General features: G+C 52.4%; 1 protein-coding gene and 1 pseudogene across 1 annotated transcript; both read right to left on the bottom strand.

Moving 5' to 3' along the window:
* LOC135405598 (zinc finger protein 850-like) overlaps positions 1–20,435 on the bottom strand; it is a 598,288-nt pseudogene extending 577,853 nt beyond the window's left edge.
* LOC135406419 (olfactory receptor 14J1-like) lies at positions 7,653–8,309 on the bottom strand. Its single transcript, XM_064640812.1, has one exon. The coding sequence runs from the start codon at positions 8,307–8,309 to the stop codon at positions 7,653–7,655; it is 657 nt and encodes a 218-aa protein (XP_064496882.1).
* Positions 20,436–21,091: the final 656 nt, after the last annotated feature.

Genomic DNA, 21,091 nt, shown 5'->3' with positions numbered 1-21,091 from the left:
CCTCTCCCCTCCCCAGTGCCACTGTTTTCTGCAGCCTCCTCATCCTTGCCCAGCACAACCCTCCTGGCACAGTTGGACACAGCCCTTGTTCTACCCCCTCCTCAGGCACCTGCCCAACCCCCTCAGCTCCAGCCTGATGGCCAGAAACCTTCAGGGATGGGAGGCACGGGGGAAAATGTTGAGGAAACCTTTCAGCTGCACTCAAATCCAACTGGAGGGGTTGGCCTTGAGGAAGAAATCCCTTCTCATTCTCCAGAACCACCAGGACAACCTGTGTTGTGTCCTGGGCACTCCTCTGGAAGTGTGGGATATGGAAAAGGTTTTGGTGTCAGGGCTATTGAGAAGGCTGGGCAGTGTCACTGGGAGACCTTTCCCAAACCCTTGGAAAGGCCAGAGCCATCCCAGAGCTTCCTGGGGCCTTGGCAAAGGCAGACATGGAACCAGTCTGCAAACAGGGCAGCAAGGAGGGTTGACAGAGTTCCAGTTCAGGCTGGGAAGGGGATATGACAAGTCCTCCTGCAGCCATTCCCAGGCATGGAAAGGACAAGGCAGGGATTGCAGAACCCCTGTGGGAGGGAATAGAAGAGGATGTTTTGTGCCCAGACTTCATCAAGGTCCTTGACATGGTGTCCTGTGGTCTCCTTATGGCCAGACTGGTGAGAGCTGGACTGAAGAAGTGGAAGATGTGGTGGGTGGGAAGTTGCTGAATGAAGAGTGTCAAATAAAATCCAAGGTACAAAGTCCTCTTGGCAGCAACTTCCTGGTGAAATCCCTCAGTGATCAGCCCTTGAACACCACTGTAGAACATCTTTATTATCTCTCTGTACAATGAGATAAAATGTGTTTTCAAGTCCTTTGTGAATGATGCCAAATTTCAGGGAGCCCTTGAGCAACCTGTCCTGGTTTACAGACACATATTGGGGTGGGAACTACAATAAAATTAAATCATTTCCCTTTTATTCCCTACCAATACAGGGAGACAAAATACAAGGAGGTATAAGTGAAAAAATAAGTTTACTGACAAGAAATATAGCAGCAAAACCAGCAATACCAACAGAACAGTCCAAAGCAACAGCAGAGAGAGAAGTTCCCTCCTCTCTACCCATCTGCCCCAACTCCCTTTTGTAAAGAGATACAAACAGGGATCAACAGGTGCCTCCCTTCCCCCTTCTCCTCCTGAATGAACAAAGAACAAAAAACAAAACCAGGGGAAAGAGGGGGCAAAGCAAAATCTGGGAAACTCTCTGGTCTGAGATCAGTTGTGCTGCCCAAGAACACGCTGACTCCAGAGGTGTCCAAGCGGGGCAGAGCCGGCGACTCCGGTCCCTGTAGTGGTGGGGGGGAGGCAGCGGCTCTGCTTGATTCCATGGAGTTCTGGGGAGGTACAGTGGGTGCCATGAGACTCTTCAGTGTTGCTATGGCCCCTTGGTTCCACGGGGTTCTGAGATATCTCAGGGTTCCTTTTGTTTCAAAGAGACCCCACATGTCACAATGGTCCCTTGGTTCCATGAGATTCCACAGTGTCCCTGCATTCCTTTGGTTCCATGAGGCCCTGCAGTGTCACGGTGCCACTTGATTCTGTGACGTTACAAAGATCAGAATGGCCCCTTGATTGAAGGCCAACTGCACATGGGACTGCCTTGGGGGGAGTGTGGGCACCCAGACAAGGGAGTTGTCACCCCCCTGGATTCAGCCCTGGGGTCACCACATCTGGACTGGTCTGTCTGTCTGTGAGGTTCCCCATTCTGGAGGAATGAGGAAGAACTGGAGAGGGTCTAGAGGAGATCTGACAGGATGGAGGTTTTTCCATATTGAAAATAGAATAAAATCTCCACAAAGAGTAGCAGTGATGGTTCAGACTGAAGGTGAGGAAAAAGAAATGTCACTCAACAGTGACCCTTGTGCTGCAAGAGGTGCCCCAGAGGGAGTCAGGATCAGCCCATGGCTTTGTGTTCCAGGGAACAGCCAGAGCTGGTGCAGAGCCATCAGGGAGGGTCTAGAAATGCTGCTGGGAGGGGGTGGGAAAGCAGGAGGGGTGTGTGCAGCCTGCAAGGCCAGAGCAGCAGCAGGGCCAGGGCAGGACAGCCTGCAGGAGAGATGGCCAAGGGCTCTGGCAGGGCTGCAAGGCCCAAAGGCACCCAGGCCTTTGTCCCCTTGCCTCTGGCAGCTGCCTCTGCCACTCAGGCCACCACAAGCAACTTTCCTGGCAGGTTCTGCCCTTGGTTTCTGCCTCGCCCCTCCCTCAGGAGCCTGGCAGGGGTTGCCCAGTTTTGGGCCTTTGTTGTTCCTCCCCCTCCCATCCCAGTGCCCCCCAAACAGCCCTGAGCCAGCCGGGAGGGACAGGATCTGCTGGGCCAGGGCCTGGGGCTCAGGCCTTGGCCTTTGTGCTCCACAAAACCAAGGCAGGCTTTGCTCAGCATTGCAGGGGCCTGCCCAGAGCCTTTGTCTGCCTGCACTCCTGGCCTCCAAGGAGCTGCTCCAAGGAGTCCCTGGGGAGGCTTTGTCAGTGCCTGCCCTCAGTGGGGCCCAGCAATGCTTCAAGGCACTTGGAGTTTGGCTTCTGACTTCTTCAGCAGCTGCTTCAATCTTCTCTCAGTACCTCAGGATCATGGGCTGGGCTGCAAACACACCGTGGGGCTCATTAAATTCCAGAAATCCCTCAGGATCTCTTTGTCTTCCTTTAATTGTCTTCAAGGCAATTTCAAAACAAGTCTTCCAAGTTTGTACTTTTTTTGTACTATATCAATTATGGATATTTTTAAGGTCAGAGAAGAGGTGATAGATGTGTTCTCCAAGTGATCTTGATGCTGAGTGTCTTCTCAGGAGATCCACATTGACCCTGGATGATCAGCCTTGCTCCTCACCCCCCTACCTCACCAGTTCTGACATGGCCCATCTTGGACTGACAGCTGATGTAACTCCAAACACACTGTGGAACCCATTAAAACATTTTAAACCAAATTATTTTTCTTTCTTTAGTTGTCTTCAAGTCTTCAAGACATAAACAACTAATTAGAGTTGTTTTGTAGTTTAGCTAAGGAGGAAGATTTTAAAGTGGAAGTCACAAAAAATATATTTTTTGATGAAAGGGAATGATTTACACAGAGCCTTGGGATGCAAGAGGGTCAGGGCGCAAAGGATTTTGATTCAAAGACAAGGAGGCAAAAGACATTAGTAGCATTTAATCATTGACCAATTGAACAATTATCAAGTGGTTCAATAGCATTTGCTACAATTTTAACAGTGACAATTATAGATTCACAAAAACAACATTCCCACCACAGTCAATTCACACCCACACCCAGGCAGAGATGTGTGGACACATCAATAGCTGGGTGTGCAAAGGTCCCTCTCCCAAATTCTCCTGGTTGTCAGGGAAACACTCCCCCAAATCCCTTTGTGTTTCCCAACAGACAAGGGTCACAGCTGGAGGAGTGTTTGTTGAGGGGCATCAGAATTGTCCTGGGCATCAGCGAGGGTCTTTGGAGTGTTGCAAACTGGAGGGTTCCCGAGCTGGGAGAGGCTGCCAGAGGTGTCTCACTGAGAGGGAGGTGCTGGGGAGCTGCCAGGGCCTCCCTCAGCACTGCTGGTTATGGGCTCCCAAGGGGACTGGCTTCAGTTATCTGCTGAATTTCCATCCTGGTGTCAGGAATGACTGGAGTTTCCAAACTATTTGGGAATTGTATCCAAACTGTTCCATTTGGGTCGCGATTCAAGCAGGGAATATTCCAAGGCTTTCATGGGATGACTGATTATCCTGTGTTCCCCAACTTTTCCACTCTGGATTGTTCCCACCTGTATCATCCAGGAGCACCTGGTCCAGTCCAGGGACACTTCCCCACACCACTGGTCCAGTCCAGGGGCTCTTCAGCTGGTTTGGCCAAGGCTTGTCAGGAGCTCCTGAGATCATACTTATAAGAAGGATGGGGACAGGCTTACTTGTAATAAGACAAGTGGTAATGGTTTTCAACTAGAAATGAGCAGATTTGAACTAGATATGAGGAAGAAATTTTTTACACTGAGGGTGATGAAACACTGGCATGGGTCACCCAGAGAGGTCATAGATGCCCCACCCTTGGAAACATTCAAGGCCAGGTTAGAAAGGGCTGTGAGCAATCTGATCTAGTTGAACGTAAACCTGTTCATTGGATTAGATGACCTATAAAGGTCCCATCTGACACAAACTATTTAGGATTCTGTAGTTCATTCCTACAGAGCCAAGGCTGACAAAGATCACACAGGTTTCAGACCCAGCTGAGCATCCCCTTTGATGGCCCAGCTGGCAGCTCTGCTAAAAAGCTGCTGCAAAGAACCTCCAGACCTAAAGGAGCTTTTGTGCTGGGTTGAGCTGTGGCTCTCAGGGATGGGGGGTTGGCTTTTGGCTGCCAGGTGCCCATCAAGGCTCTCTCTCACTCCTCCTTCTCCACTCCCCTTGGTGTCTGCAGGGTTGTTTCTCCCACATTTCTCTCACTCCCCTCTGGGTCCCAGCACCCTGGATTTTATCTTTTTTCCAAAGGGTTATCACAGAGGTGCCTCTGGAATTGCTTTTTGTCTCAGCTTTGGGCACTGGCTGGTCCATTTTGGAGCCACCTGAAACTGGCTCTCTCTGACACAGTCAACTCCAGATCTCCTCTTCCCTAAGGGAAACCTGCAGCCCCCTCCCTGCTACCAAACCTGATCCACAGGGTCATTCAAGTGCCCAGGAATAGAGGAGGTCTTTGATCCCATTATTCCTCAGGCTGGTCAAACAAGACTTTGTCCTCTTCCTGTCCCTGATTTCAGGTTCTTTGTGTCAGAGCAGAGCTGTGCTGGACCTCAGCTGTGCTTTGCTCCAGAGCCTGCTGGGGTGGGGGCAGATGGCAATGGCAGAATTGGGTTGGACTGGATGATCCTTGTGGGTCCCTTCCACCTCAGCATATTCTGTCATTCTGTGTTTGTTTGAGTTTGGTTTGGTTGGGTTTGGTCTTTTTCCCTCCTTTTGATCTTCCTTTCCTCTGACCCATGAGTTTTTTCTTCATTGTCTTGTGCCTTGCTGGGCACCTGATGGCAAGACAAGTTTATCCCACTCAGTCATCTTGACCACATTTTTTGTCCAAGTCACCATTAACTGGACGAGGTTTCTCACAGACTCGCTGCAACTTGGCATCATCCACAAAGGAGTGGGAAGTGCATTTCATCCCATCATCCAGAGACATAATAAAGATGTTCTATAGGAATGGCCAAGGGCTGGTCCCTGATGGATGTCACCTGGGAATTGCTGCCAAGAGGAATCTGTGCCATGACTTTTGACCCTCATCAGTCATTCAACTTCCCACCCACCACATGTTTCACTTGTCCAGTCCAGCTGTCACCAGTCTGGCTCTAAGGAGACCACAGAGACCATGTCAAGGGCCTTGATAAAGTCTGGGCACACAACATCCCCTTCTTTTCCCTCCCACAGGGGTTCTGCAATCCCTGCCTTGTCCTTCCCATGCCTGGGAATGGCTGCAGGAGGACTTGCCCTATCCCCTTCCCTGCTGAGCCTGAGCAGTCTGGAACTCTGCCAACCCTCCTTGCTGCCCTGTTTGCAGACTGCTTCCATGTCTGCCTTTGCCAAGGCCCCAGGAAGCTCTGGGATGGCTCTGGCCTTTCCAAGTGTTTGGGAAAGGTCTCCCAGTGACACTGCCCAGCCTTTTCAATATCCCTGACACCAAAAACTTTTCAATATCCCATAGTTTCAGTTTAGTGTACAGGACACAACACATATTCTCATGGTTCTTCAGGAGAAAATTAGAAGTGATTTCATTATAGAGGTCAACTGGTGGAGCAGCCCAGTCTGGTCTGGCCCCACAGCAGTGCCCAGCCCAGGGTGCTGCAGAGCTCTGGGCACTCCCCACACAGCCCCAGCCCCTCTGAAGGGCACAGCAGCTCCTGGGGCACAGAGGGGAGTCTCAGCATCCCCATCAGCTCTGGGGCTGGACACTCAGCATGGCGGGAGGAAATGGAGGTCAGGGAAACTGCAGGAGCCCTGGTGTCACCTCCAGGAGATGCCCAGCACAGCCTGACTGTGCCCCTCAGTGCCAGCCCCTCTGCCCAGCCCAGCCCAGAGTCCTGGCCCAGTGACACAGCAGCCTGTCCCCAGGGGGGGCTGCAGAAAGAGGTGTCTCTGTGTCAGGGATTCCTCTCTGCAGGCCCAGAAATGCTGCCTTGCTCTTCTGCAGGGACATCCCTTTGCCCAGGTCAGTGTGTCCAGGCTGCCTTGGCCAGTTGCAGATCCCAGCCTGGGATCCCTGCAGGGCCCTGAGCTGGAGGTGCTGCTCTGCACAGGGAGGGGCTGTGGCACCCTGGGCTGAGCCTGCACTGGCCATGCTGGTCAGGGTGGGGAGCAGACCCAACAGGATGGGGATCACTCCTCTCCACCCTCTGCCATAGTACTGTGAGGCTCAGTAGCCAAGAACAAGGCTGGGCAGGACCATGGGCTGTTTCCAATGGCACAAAGGGCAGGGCAGGGCTCCACTCCATGCAGCCTGTGGGCTGGAGAGTTCTTCAGGACACCCTCCTGGAAAGCCCACCCCTGGCTCTGGTACAGCCCTTCCTGAACTGGGGAGGCACAAGGGGAGTTCACTGCAGGTGAGACAAGTCACTCACCAGAGTCTGTTCCTGCTGCGGCCCCTGGGGTTGCAGAACTCTCCTTTACCAGTTCACAGGCAGATTTAGTACTTGATCTCTGGTGACTCCACCCTGGGCAGGATTCTGCTCCAGGGCTCCATTCCTTGCTGACTGGATGGGATGGGCTGTCCCTGCAGATCCTCTGTGCTCTCCTGCACTTCCTGATTTCCTACAGACAAGTCCTCACCTGCCATCAGAGCCCTCACAAGCTGCAGAGCCCCAGGCAGGTGACTTGGAGACCATTTGCCACTGGCCACCAGCACAGAACATCTGACCCAGCCCTCAGGCCCTCAAGTACCCCAGTGAGTCACTTCTCTCACTGCAGGGACTGAATGGGGAAACAAGCAAAGCAATGAGACTTTGCAGAGTCTATTCCTTGGCCTTGTTCTTTACACCAACCTTTCCAAAAGAACAAAGTCTTCAGGAACTGCCCAGGGGGATCTCCTTTCATGATGGAAATGATGTTAAGGAGCCCAACTCTGTCCCAGCAGTGCCCAGGGCCTGTCCCTGCCCATGGTCACAGGACTGACACACAGCAGGGACTGAGCTGCCAGAGCACTCAGGCCTTGGGCAAGGACCACAAAGGAGAGGGAGGCAGTGGAAAAAGAGCATCTCTGAAAAGGCCAAAAGCTGCTGCTCCCTGGCAGTGCTCCTGTACCAGGACTCTTTACCCCTTCTCCTCTGCACACAGGCACTGCCCTCCAGCTTTAGGGAAGTTCTTGGAGGGAGAATCTGGAAAAAAGAATTCAAGTCCTTTATTCTAGTCAGTGATTGTGATTCCTCATGTACAGAATAACAAAGGCAGGATGTTTGACAAAGAAGTGGCTGCAGGAACTTTTACTTTGTTTAAATGCACACAGAGAATGATTCCTCATTTACACAATTGTGGGTCAAAACAAAGAGTTAGAGAGTAAATTAGGTATGAGATGAAGAATAAATTTCTGTGTTAACATTAAAAGAGGAAAAAATGTTGGAAATGGCCCCCACCACCACTCTCAAAAGCTTTAGAAGGCAGGCTGGGCCAGTAAAGGGTTACACAATGAGTGTTGTACAGAAGAAAAGAGGCAGGTCGTTGCTCCTGAAAAACATGCAGTCATCATTTTCTTTATGGCATCCTTGAGCTCCTGGTTCCTCAGGCTGTAGATGAGGGGGTTCAGTGATGGAGGAACCACTGAGTACAGAACTGACACCACAAGGTCCAGGGATGGGGAGGAGATGGAGGGGGGCTTCAGTTGAGAAAAAATAGCAGTGCTGACAAACAGGGAGACCACGGCCAGGTGAGGGAGGCACGTGGAAAAGGCTTTGTGCCGTCCCTGCTGAGAGGGGATCCTCAGCACAGCCCTGAAGATCTGCACATAGGAGAACACAATGAAAACAAAACAACAAAATGCTGAACAGGCACTAATCACAGTGAGCCCAATTTCCCTGAGGTAGCCTGAGTGTGAGCAGGAGAGCTTGAGGATGGCAGGGATTTCACAGAAGAACTGGCCCAGGGCATTGCCCTGGCACAGGGGCAGGGAAAATGTATTGGCTGTGTGCAGCAGAGCATTGAGAAAGCCAGTGGCCCAGGCAGCTGCTGCCATGTGGGCACAAGCTCTGCTGCCCAGGAGGGTCCCGTAGTGCAGGGGTTTGCAGATGGCAACGTAGCGGTCGTAGCACATGATGATCAGGAGGCAAAACTCTGCTGTGATGAAGAAGGCAAAGAAAAAGAGCTGTGCAGCACATCCCATGTAGGAGATGGTTGTGGTGTCCCAGAGGGAATTGTGCATGGCTTTGGGGACAGTGGTGCAGATGCAGCCCAGGTCTGTGAGGGAGAGGTTGAGCAGGAAGAAGCCCATGGGGGTGTGCAGGTGGTGGTCACAGGCTACGGCGCTGAGGATGAGGCCGTTGGCCAGGAGGGCAGCCAGGGAGATGGCCAGGAAGAGCCAGAAGTGCAGGAGCTGCAGCTCCCGCCTGTCTGCAAACGCCAGGAGGAGGAACTGAGCCATGGAGCTGCTGTTGGACATTTGCTGTTCCTTAGGACAGGGTCTGTTCAGAAAAGGAAAAGACAGGGAAGAATTAGGAGATACCCCTCTCAGCAAAGATACTCCATCTTTCATAGCGATCCCCCAAAACCATTTTTATTTCCCTTATGCTGGCTCAGAGTGGTGTGAGCAGCAAGAATTCTGCCCGTGTGCTGCCAAGGGCTCAGCTTTGCTCTGCAGCAGTGGTGACATGGAGCTGGTTTGTGACAGCTCTGATGATCAGAAGGGATGTCAGATGTAACTTACCTTTAATGGAAAAGCTCCATTTCTGACCCCCCTAATCACAAGACTGTGGACTGCAGAACAGAGGCTTCTATTGTCCTTAGAATAATTCTTCTGTTAGATATGTTCCACCATTAAATCTGAAGAGTGGTCTTTTTAGGAGTAAAAATTCTCATTTTTATTGCTAAAAATGTGAAGAATCTTTAGAAAAGACAAGAGACAAAAGGGCTCAGCTCTCTGTGGCTTAAAGCAGAGCCAGGAGAGCTGCAGAGTCCTTCAACCTGTTTCTCTTTCCCTTGTGCTGCATTCACTGTGATTTCAAACAAATAAATATTAAAAACCACATCCACAAATACGTGTGCAGTGATGAGAGCAGGACAATGTTGTTTCCAAGGTCAGCTCTGTGAAGTGTCCCCTGTGCCAGCCCAGAGGTGCAGCTGTGCTGGACAGAGCAGGACAGGAGCCCTCCCGCAGAGAAGCCAAGGGCTGGGACAGGAGAGTGCCCACCCCCAAGGGAAGGCTCAGCACTGCCCAGGATCCTGTGCTCATTTCTGATCCTGCCTGAAATATTCACCTCTGAGAGTAAAAGTTTGAATTTCAGTGCAGCTTCCTGAATGGAGAGAACAATGTCTATGCTACAGTGCCTGATCAGGAAACACACCTCAGGACTAATTCCTTTCCTGTAGCCCCTGTCTTTTCTGCAGCGATACATGGAAAAGATCCTCCCTCCCCTGCCAGGTTTGCTCCTTGCCCACAGCCCTTCTGCCCCACCCTGGGAGCAGCTCTCCGGGCCGGCTGAGAGCTGCCCCTGGCAGGCAGCAGAGTCCCTGCCCAGCACAGCGCCCTGGGCTGCAGGACCCTGCTCTGCCCCACAGCCCTGGGCACCCCTGCCTGCACCCCTGGCTTCACAGCTCTTCCAAACTGCCCCAAAACAGCCCCTGCTCACCCATCCCATCAGCTGGGGCTGGGACAGCTTTAGGAGATGCCTCCAGGAGCTGCCCCTGCACTGCCCTGCAGCCACAGACTCACCATGTGCAGCCCTGCCAAGATTCCTCCTGCAGGGAGCTCTCAGCCCTCCTGCCAGTGCTGAGCCCCTTGAAGCTCTGTGTGTGCCCTGCTGGTGTCCCTGAGCTGCCCTGGCAGTGCCCTCAGCCCTGCTGGGCTGTGCAGAGGAGCTGCTCCCCAGCAGAGCTGTCTCTTTGAAGCTCTTCTTGCTTGCCAGGAGCTCCCTGTGTGCCAGGAGCCCAGCCCAGCTCAGTAGCACAGCAACAGCCCCAGACATTTAATGACCCTCTAGGGGGTTTGTCGTTGTTTACATGAGACTCAGTCCCTGAGAGGAAGTTCAAACAACTTCTCAAGAAGTCAAAATGAGATTGAAACACTAAAGTTTCTTGTAGTGCTAATGAGTCCCACTGATGGACACAACTGAGAAAGTGTCCCCAGATTCCAGTTAGAGCAGAAAACTGCAGATAGTGATGAGAAGGATGGACAAGCAAGGGAAAGGTGGCTCTGATGCTGGAGTAACCTTGACTTGTTTTCTTAATCCAAAGGACCAAGCCCTGACCCGCAGCTCCTGGGAAGGCAGATCCTGTCCCTGCCTCATTCCTCAGGGCTCTTCCTGGGGCACTGGGATGTGGGATGTGCAATGCCAAGGGCAGGACCATGGGGTGGCACCTGCCAGGCTGCTGAGCAGGGACAAGGAGGCCATGAGGCCCCAGGGCTGCAAGGGCCACTCCCCTCCTCCTGGCATCAGGGGCACAGACAGTAGCCCTGGCCAAAGGCCTGCAGAAGGTGGCTGTGTCAGGGCCTTTCAGCTTCTCCCCCTCCCTGTCTCCTCTCCAGCCCAGGCTGTCCTACGGTGTCCATGCCCTGCCCCTTTCCCTGCAGGCTGTCGTCATCCCCCTGGCTGCCCCACCTGGCTGGCACCTTCCTGCACTGACATCTCTGCGTCGTCCCTGGCTCTTCCTGCACACACAAAGCCTTGGGCTCATTCAGACTCCTCCTGGGTGACGTGTTGCAGCCCAGTGTTTTCCATGGAGTGAAATTCCTTTTTCCTCATGTCCACTCAGGACCTCCCCAGCTGCACTTGGCATTAATTCTTTCTTTCTCATGCTCTTTTCTGCTCTGATAAAAGGATCCACCATCTCTAAATCCTCCCTTCAAGCCCTCTCAGGGCTGTCCTGTGCTGTCCTCAGTCTCCACACCATTGAGGCCACAGCTCCTTAGCCCCTCTCTAGTGCTCATGTGCTTGAGACGTTTAAACCCCATCTTGGGAGATCTCTGGACACTCACTAATGTTTTTGCAGATGAAAATATCATGCTCATAGTCTAAGGAAATCACAGTTGCCATGACAACCAGCATGCATTACCATTGCTATGGTCAGTTACCATGACAAATAGAATACATTCCCATTGCCACAGTCAGTTACCATGGCAATCGTAATACATTATCATTGCTATGGTTGGTTACCATGGCAACCATAATACATTCCCATTGCTACAGTCATTTACTGTGGCAAACAGCATATTTCCCACTGCTATGGTCAGTTACCATGGCAACCAGCATACATTCCAATTGCTATGGTCAGTGACCATGGCAACCATCATACATTCCCATTGCTACGGTGAGTTACCATGGAAACCAACATACAGTCGCATTGATACGGTCAGTTACCATGGCAACCATCATACATTCCCACTGTTATGGTCAGTTACCATGGCAAACAGCATATATTCTCATTGCCACGGTCAGTTACCCCAGCAACTACCATACATTCCCATTGCTAAGGTCAGTTACCACGGCAACCATCATACATTGCCCTTGGTACAGTCAGTTACCATGACAAACATCATACATTCCCATTGCTACACACAGGTACCATGGCATCCATCACACATTCCTATTGCTACGGTCAGTTACCATGGCAACCATCACACATTCCCATTGCTATGCTCGGTTACCACGGCAACCAGCATACATTCCCGTCACTTCAGTCAGTTACCATGGCAACCATCATACACTCCCATTGCTATGGTCGGTTACCATAGCAACCAGTATACATTTCCATTGTTACAGTCATTTACCATGGCAACCATCATACTTCCCACAGGTACAGTCAGTTACCAATGGCAAACCACCAGACATTCCCATTTCTATGGTCACTTACCATGGCAACCATCATACTTACAGTTGCTACAGTCAGTTACCATGGCAACCATCACACATTTCCATAGTTTTGGTCTGTTACCATGGCAACCATCACACATTCCAGTTGCTAGGGTCAGTTACCATGGCAATCATCATACATTCCTATTGCTATGGGTGGTTACCATGGCAACCAGCATACATTTCCATTGCTACGGTCAGTTACCACAGGAACCATAATACTTCCCACTGGTACAGTCAGTTACCATGGCAACCATCATACAGTCTTATTGCTATGGTCAGTTACTATGGCAAGCATCACACATTTCCCACTGCAAAGGTCAGTTACCATGGAAACCATCATACAGTCTCGTTGCTATGGTCAGTTACTCTGGCAACCATCATAGATTCTCGTTGCTATGATTGCTTACCATGGCAACCATCATACACTTCCATTGCTATGGTCCGTTACCATGGCAACGAGCATACATTTTTTCTTTCTACAGTCAGTTACCATGGAAACCATCATACATTCTTGCTGCTATGGTCGTTTGCCATGGCAACCAGCATAAATTCCCATTGCAACAGTCAGTTACCATGGCAACCAGCATACACTCCCATTTCTACAGTCAGTTACCATGGTAACCATCATACTTCCCACTGCTGCAGTCGTTTACCATTGTAACCAGCATACATTTCCACATCTATGGTCGGTTTCTATGACAACAGTCATACATTCAAATTGCTACGGTCACTTACCATGGCAACCACCATATTTCCCTTTGGTACAGTCTGTTACCATGGCAACCATCATACATTCCCATCGCTACGGTCAGTTACCGAGGCAAGCATCAATCATTCCCGTTGCTACAGTCACCATGGCAACCATCACACATTTCTATTGTTACAGTTTGTTACCATGGCAACCATCATAGAGTCGCATTGCTATGCTCGGTTACCATGGCAACCATCATAAAGTCACATTCCTATGGTTGGTTACAATGGCAACGCGCATACGTTCCCATTGCTGAAGTCAGTTACCATGGCAACCAGCATACATTCCCGTTGCTACGGTCAGTTACCACAGGAACTACTACACTTCCCACTGGTACAGTCGGTTACCATGGCAACCATCATACATTCTCATTGATACTATCAGTTACCATGGGAACCATCATACCCCTCCCTGGTACAGTCAAATACCATGGCAACCATCATACATTGCTGTTCCCATGGTCAGTTACTGTAGAAGATATTGCAGAAACTTGGTTGGTAGAGAGAGGACACATTAAAGATTCTATACCGCTGGTCTCACGCTAAAGCAAGAAAACTATTAGAAGGTCACTGATCAGTGTGTTTGTGAAACTGCTTTGTCTAAGAAACTGCAAGGCTGCATTGTCTGCTGTGAAGCTGTATTGTTTAAGAAACTGCATACGTGATAGAAAAATTAGAGCAACAGGATGGGAAAGGTAGAGAAAGTAGCAAATAGTAAATAAAGTAACTATAGCCATGAGAAAGAGGCAGCATTTGCGCAAATATAACGTAGGTAATTAGGAGCCAATGATGAGCTTGTATTTGGAATATTAATGAGCCTAATTATTAACCTTTATAAGCATGGAGCTTACAGCAATAAAGTTGGATTAGTCATGATCAATACTGTGATCGTGTGATACTTTCCCGTCGTCCACAACAGGTGGGGAAAAAGGAATGTTACTCAAAGGGGAACCTTATGGTGCCAGAGGTCACTAAGAGGGTTATGGCATGGCTTTGTGTTCCAGGGAACAGCCAGAGCTGGTGCAGAGACATCAGGGAGGGTCGAGAAATGCTGCTGGGAGGGGGTGGGAAAGCAGGAGGGGTGTGTGCAGCCTGCAAGGCCAGAGCAGCAGCAGGGCCAGGGCAGGACAGCCTGCAGGAGAGATGGCCAAGGGCTCTGGCAGGGCTGCAAGGCCCAAAGGCACCCAGGCCTTTGTCCCCTTGCCTCTGGCAGCTGCCTCTGCCACTCAGGCCACCACAACCAACTTGCCTGGCAGGTTCTGCACTTGGTTTCTGCCTCGCCCCTCCCTCAGCAGCCTGGCAGGGGTTGCCCAGTTTTGACCTTTGTTGTTCCTCCCCCTCCCATCCCAGTGCCCCCCAAACAGCCCTGAGCCAGCCGGGAGGGACAGGATCTGCTGGGCCAGGGCCTGGGGCTCAGGCCTTGGCCTTTGTGCTCCACAAAACCAAGGCAGGCTTTGCTCAGCATTGCAGGGGCCTGCCCAGAGCCTTTGTCTGCCTGCACTCCTGGCCTCCAAGGAGCTGCTCCAAGGAGTCCCTGGGGAGGCTTTGGCAGTGCCTGCCCTCAGTGGGGCCCAGCAATGCTTCAGGGGACTTGGAGTTTGGCTTCTGACTTCTTCAGCAGCTGCTTCAATCTTCTCTCAGTACCTCAGGATCATGGGCTGGGCTGCAAACACACTGTGGGGCTCATTAAAATGCAGAAATCCCTCAGGATCTCTTTGTCTTCCTTTAATTGTCTTCCAGGCAATTTCAAAACAAGTCTTTAAAGTTTGTACTTTTTTTGTTTTAATTCAATGATGGATATTTTTTAGTTCAAAGAAGAGGTGATAGAAGTGTTCTCCAAGTGATCTTGATGCTGAGTGTCTCCTCAGGAGATCCACACTGACCCTGCATGATCAACCTTTCTCCTCAGCCCCCAACCTCACCAGTTCTGACATGGCCCATCTTGGACTGACATCACCCTTCCTGCATTAGACTTTACTTCTCAGCTCTGCAGCTGGATGTTCCAGCCCCATGGCACCATCTCCCACCTGCTCCTCTTAGAGATCTGCTTGCACACAGGCCTAGAAAAAGTTTTCCTATTTATGAGAAAAGAAATGTAAAGCATGAACAACCTCCCTAAACATCAAAACACCTGTAACCACATGCTCAGTACAAGCTCCCCCTAATGATGTCTCATTTCTATCAGAGACAGTGTTAGCAGAGAGGTTTTTCACAGGTTGATACAAAAAGATTGATAGAAACATAATTCAGGAGCTTGCTAAGGAGACAATCAGACTCCTGAAGACAAACAAGCTTTTCCCTCCCTTATCACATGCACAGGCGAGAGGGATGTAAATGGAGAAAGAGGGAGGAGAGGAGAAAACTGGGAAGGGCTTTTGTCTGGACAGTCTGTGTGAGAAGATGAGTGTAGAGATGGTCCTTGTGTCAGGACAGGTGTGAAGATATGAGAGGTGAGGGAAACTCAATCTACCATTTAACAGGCAGAGCAGTGGTAGTGAAGCTCCAGGGGAGGAGCAATACTTCTTTGGAATGTCCCTTTGAAAAGGCCCTGGAATTGGTAGAGGTCTCCTGGGAGTGAAGACAAACCAATGTGGCACCATCTGTGACAGGGGCCAAAAGTGCAGCCCAGGTGTGTTGGGTCTGGCTGAGCTGCAGTTCAGTTCCCCACAGCAACCCTCCCAGGGCTGGGCTTGGCATTGGCAGCTGGAAGGGGGTTGAGAACACCCCAGTGTTTTGGCCACTGCTGAGCACAGCACCAACACTGGGACATTCCTTCCTTAGCTGAGGGCAAGAGCCTGGCAGGGGACCCAAGCAGGCCAGCTGAGCCCAACTGACCCAAGGGACATTGCAGACCATGGGAGGTCAGCTCAGCTCTAAAAGCTGAGGCCCGGAGCAGGAGGGGGGCATTCATTGTCTGATGGCTGCCTGCTGAGGAACCGTCCCGCGGACCCAAGCCCTGCTCCTCGGGAGTGGCCAACCATGGCTGATCATGGGAAGAAGAGAACAAACCCTGCTGTCTTTGGCTTCTGTGTGCACAAGCTTTGTTCTGGTTTTTGCTTTAAATAAACTGCCTTATCCCAACCCACTATTTTGTTTTTCCCACCTTACTCTCTCCCATGTCCTGTTGGGAAGGGGAGTGATAGAGCAGCTGGGAGGGCACCTGGTGTCCAGCCAAAGTCAACCCACCACACACCTGAACACTTCCAGAGACTCCACCACCTCCCTGGGCTACTTGTTCCAATGCCTGAACACTCTCTCTGTGGAAAAAGGGTTTTTTAATATCTAATCTGATCCTCACCTGTATGGCAACTTAAGGTCATTTCCTCTCTTCCTGTCACTAAAGGCTTTGCAGAAGAGACCGACTCCCACACCCACTAAAACCTCCTTTCAGGTCATTGCAGAGAGCAATGAGGTCCCCCCTGAGCCTCCCCTTCTCCAGGCTCAACAAGCCCAGTTCCCTCAGCCGTCCCTCAGCAGACATGTTTTCCAGAGCCTTCCCCAGCTCCGTTCCCTTCTCTGGACACGCTCCAGCCCCTCAAGGGCCTTTTGGCACTGAGGGGCCAGAACTGGGCACAGCACTCCAGGTGGGGCCTCCCCAGTGCCCAGCACAGAGGGGCAATCAGTTCTCTGCTCCTGCTGGCCACACTCTTCTCCACAAAGGCCACGATGCCCTTGGCCTTCTTGCCCCCCTGGGCACACTCTGCCTCATATCCAGCCCCTGTCAAGCAGCACCCCCAAGTCCCTTCCTGCTGAGCAGCTCTCCAGCCCCTCTGCCCCCAGCCTGGAGTGTTCCAGGGGGTTGTTGGGACCCAAGGGCAGGCCCTGAAACATGGCCTTATTGATCCAGCCTTTCCAGATCCCTCTGCAGAGCCTTCCTGCCCTCCAGCACATCCACACTCACACCCAACGTGGTGTTGTCCACGACTTTCCTGAGGGGGCACTTGATCCCCTGGCCCAGATCATCCCCAACGATGTTAAACAGGAGCAACCCCAACCCTGAACCCTTGGGAACCTCACTAGTGACTGGTCCCACTTGGATTTCCTTCCATTCCCCACCACTCCCTGGGCCATCAGCCACTTTGTCACCCAGCAAACAGTTCCCCGGGCAAGCCATGAGCAGCCAGTTTGTGCAGGAGATGCTGGGGGAGATGGTGCCAAAGGCTTTCTGGAATTCCACAGAGACACATCCCAGCCTTTCCCTCAGCTGCTGAGCGGGTCCTTTGTCAGAGAAGGAGATGAGGTTGGTCAGGCAGGACCTGCCTTTCCCAACCCCACGCTGGCTGGGCCTGATCCCCTGGTTGTCCTGCCCCTGCCATGGGATGGCACTGAGGAGGATCTGCTGCATGGACTTCCCTGGTCCTGAGGTCAATGGGACAGGCCAGGAGTTGCCCAGATGCTCCTTTTGGCCCTTCCTGTGGATGGGCATCCCATGTGCTTGTTGCCAGTCAGCTGGGACTTGTGCAGTTGTGCAGCACTGCTGGGGAATGAGTGAGAGTGGCTTGGCCAGCTCTTTCTCCAGCTCCCTCAGGACTCTTGGCTGCATCCCATGTGGGCCCAGGCACTTGGGGGAGTCTCACTGGCAGAGCAGGTCACTGACCATTTCCTCCTGCATTGTGGGGGCTTCTCTCAGCTCCCCATCAGCAGCTTCCAGCCAAAGCCTGCCTGCCAGGTGTCCAAGGGGTCAGTTCTGCTGCCCCCTCCTTCCTTCCCCCACAATGGAAAACTCCCTCATTTTGGGTCCCTGTGCCCCAGACGGCTCCAACCACCACCTCACCCACCAGTCCCACAATCATGGAATGCTTTGGGTTGGGAGGGGCCTTAAAGAGCATCTCAACATCCTCATAGAAAAGAATTCCTTCCTACTATTTCCTCAAACCCTGCACTCGATCCGTGTGAAACCACTGCCCCTTGTCCTGTCACTCCAGGCCCTTGTCCAAAGTCTCTCTCCATCTTTCTTGTTGGCTTCCTTCAGGCACTGGAAGGCCACAATGAGGTCAGCACAAAGCCTTCTCTTCTCCAGCCTGAACAATCCCATTTATCTCAGCCCTGAGATATTTCTGAACCTCCCAGAATCCAGGGGCCATTGGGACCCTGCAGAACCTCCTGCATTCAAGTGCTCCTTGTGAAACTGCAGGCTCTCCTGGAACCCAAGGATTCCTGGAACACTGCAGAGCTCACAGAACCAAGGGGTCACTGTCCCACTGCAGCTCCTTCTGAAGCACAAGGGACCCTGGGACAGTGGGAAATCTCCTGGAGTCCAAAGGGCATTTTGGGACTGCAGGGCCTCATGGAACTAAAGGAACTTTTGGAGACTGGGGAGGCTCATGGAATCCAGGGGCCATTGGGACATGTGGGGCCTCCTGGAAGCAAAGGAACCCTGAGAATTTCTGTGGGAACAACAAAAGGCAGCAGCAGCTGCATTCAGTTAATCAGGATCCAAAAGGAGTGTTTTGGCCTTGACTGGTGTTTTCCATCCAGAGAGTGCTGTTTGCCAAAGTGGAAACCACTTGGAACGCTCTGCATGGCAGCCTGTGTTTTTCTCTGGTGGCTGAACACAGCCAGCACATGAGGGGAGGGGAATGTGTGGGATCAGGGCACTGCTTTGGGGCCATGCTGGGAATTCAAGTGGACTAAAAGACAAAGCCCAGGTGCTGTTTCCAAAGGAACCCCAATGAAAGGGGGACACCGCAAAGATGGGAGGACAAGTCCCGCAATGGAACTCTGTGTGTGCAGACTCATTTTCTCCTTCAGCAGCCACAGGAGAGGGGGCAAAAAGTGCGGGTTGGGACCCCTACACTGTTCGGGGGGGAAAAATGGGGATTGAGGGAACAATGGGAAAGTGGGAGGAACAGGGAAAAGGGTGGAAAAGGAGGGATAGTCTGGCAGGTCTGACAGTCCCATGGGGGTCTAGGGGCACAAGGGGGCTAAGAAAGGGGGGGCCAGGCCTTGAGCTTCCAACTTCCTGTGGGGTGCTGGGGGCTGCTGGATCCAATCTCAGCCTTCAATTATGCCAACAGTTTCAGTTTAGAGGAATTAGAGAGGTGCGACTGAAAAACTTCTGTCGGCCAGGTTTTAATGATGGCAAATCAGATCTATTGATAGAAATGAATTTATTTAGGGTTACAAATGACCAGACAAAAGATCTTTATCAGAATTATTTATTGCACAATAGACACACTAAAACTACCAGGAGTACAGGATAAGATAGGACAGTGCTCTACACTAAAGCAATTGTTGAAGCCAATTGTTGAAGCTGGCAAAAAAGTAGTAATTCTTAAGTAGAGATGGATGGACCTCCCCCAGACCAACGCTGGTGGGGAGATCTCTGCTCTAAACTTCCAGGACTGACACCCCAAGAAGGGTTCTGTTGGAAGAAGCTGCCCCTGGGAAAGGGGACTGGCCCTTTGTGGTCGAAAAGGATGGACTGACAGTCCTTGAACTCCAGGGGTTGCCTCACCATCAGGGGCTTCATTCGGGGTGGAAGCAGCGGCCGAAGCTCTTCCCACAGTCGGGGCACTCACCGGGGTTCTATTATCGGTGGGTCCGTTGGTGTCTGGTCAAGTGACAGCTCTGGGTAAAGCTCTTCCCACACTCCCCACACTTGTAGGGCCTCTCCCCAGTGTGGATGTGCTGGTGGGTGACAAGGTTGGAGTTCTGGTTGAACCCCTTCCCACAGTAGGTGCAGTGGAAGGCCCACTTCCCTGTATGTGTCTGCTTGTGCTTCAGGAGATATGAGCTGGTCTGAAACCGCTTCCCACAATCCAAGCACTTGTAGGGCCTTTCCCCACTGTGGATGCGCTGGTGGACATGGAGGGTGGAGCTCTCCCTGAAGCTCTTCCCACATTCCCAGCATGAGTAGGGTCGTTCCCCAGTGTGGATGCGACGGTGACTGCGGAGGTTGGAGCTGTCACTGAAGCTCTTCCCACATTCCCCACACGTGTAGGGTCGTTCCCCAGTGTGGATGTGCTGGTGGCTGAGGAGGTGGGTGCTCTGCCTGAAGCTCTTCCCACATTCTAAGCACCTGAAGGGCTTCTCCATGCTGGGAGCCTGCTCAGGGACCACCAGCTCAGAGCTCTGGCTCAAGCTCCGGCCGCCTTCCTGGCACAGGCTGGGTCTTTCCTCCTCAGAGCACCCTGGGCTGGCTTTGGAGCCCCTCCTGTGGGGGGATCTCCGGCCCTTTTCCTCCCCGCTGCCTTCCTGCGCCGGGGAGCCCTTCAAAACGGCCTCTCCCACCAGGGTCTCACGGGGGGATTTGTCCTCCGGGCTCTCCGTCCTCAGCTCGGGGCCTGGGGCAGGAAGCAAGAAGGACAGGGAGGGGATTTGCCTCCGGCCCACAGGGAAGGCCAAGGACATCCCCCCAACTCCGGCTCCGGCAGGACGGCAGCGCCAGCGGGGTTGTCCTGCAGCCGGGGCCATGCTCGGCTGACAGAGCCAGCACAACACCCGCCCAAAGGGACACTGACTTCCTCCTCACCTGCCTGGGGGGCCCAAGGCATCTTCCTCTTCCTCGCAGCCTCCTCCTCCATCCGCCCAAGCTTTGGGAAGGAGAAATCCTGATGGGGGGGAAACAAGGGCTGAGCGCATTGGTTTGGGTGTTCCTTCTGCCCAAGTCCATCTCTAGAACTCACCGGGCATCCTGTGACCATAAAAACCTCCAAAACACCAAGATTCAGCCCAGAAAAACCCAAACCACCCAGAATTAGCAAAAAAGCCCTCAGAAATAGCAAGAAGTCCACCACCTTCCAAAAGCTGAAATTCAGCCAAACAATACTCCAAAATATGAGGATTACCTAAAAAATATCTCCCAGGAGTTCCCTGTCTCTGGTCTCTCCCCTCTGGGGTTCGAAAGGTCTCCCCTTTTCGGGATGCTGGGGGTCCCACTTAGAGATTCTGGGAGTGTTGGGGGTCCCAAGGGTTCCTTCTCCAGTGACTCTCGCCTTTGGGTGCCGCATTCCCAGACATTCCCCCTCTCCAGGTTCTCCACTCTGTTTTCTCTGGGATCCCAGGGGTCTGCACTGTCCAGGTTTGCCCTTCTCTGTGCCCCCGGTTTAAGGCTCCCGGGGGTTCCGGAGTCCTCCCTCTCCATGCTCCCCCCTCCAGGCTGCCGGGGGTCCCCCAGCTCCGGCATCTCCCCGCTCCACCCTCCACACTCGGCAGCTCCCGGGCTCCACACCCACCCCCGGCACTCCCAGGGGGCCCCAAACCCGCTGTGTCCCCCCCGCCGGCACCGGGCTGACAATGGAGCCAGCGGGGCCTGACCCAGCAACACCAACCCCCA

Source organism: Pseudopipra pipra, chromosome W, assembly GCF_036250125.1.
Source record: "Pseudopipra pipra isolate bDixPip1 chromosome W, bDixPip1.hap1, whole genome shotgun sequence".
In the NCBI taxonomy this organism is placed as follows: domain Eukaryota; kingdom Metazoa; phylum Chordata; class Aves; order Passeriformes; family Pipridae; genus Pseudopipra; species Pseudopipra pipra.
This window is presented reverse-complemented; position numbering and strand designations above follow the sequence as displayed.

Bases quoted from the DNA above. Each gene is read 5' to 3' on its own strand.
- LOC135406419 (XM_064640812.1), bottom strand. From the start codon at position 8,309: ATGTGCTACGACCGCTACGTTGCCATCTGCAAACCCCTGCACTACGGG.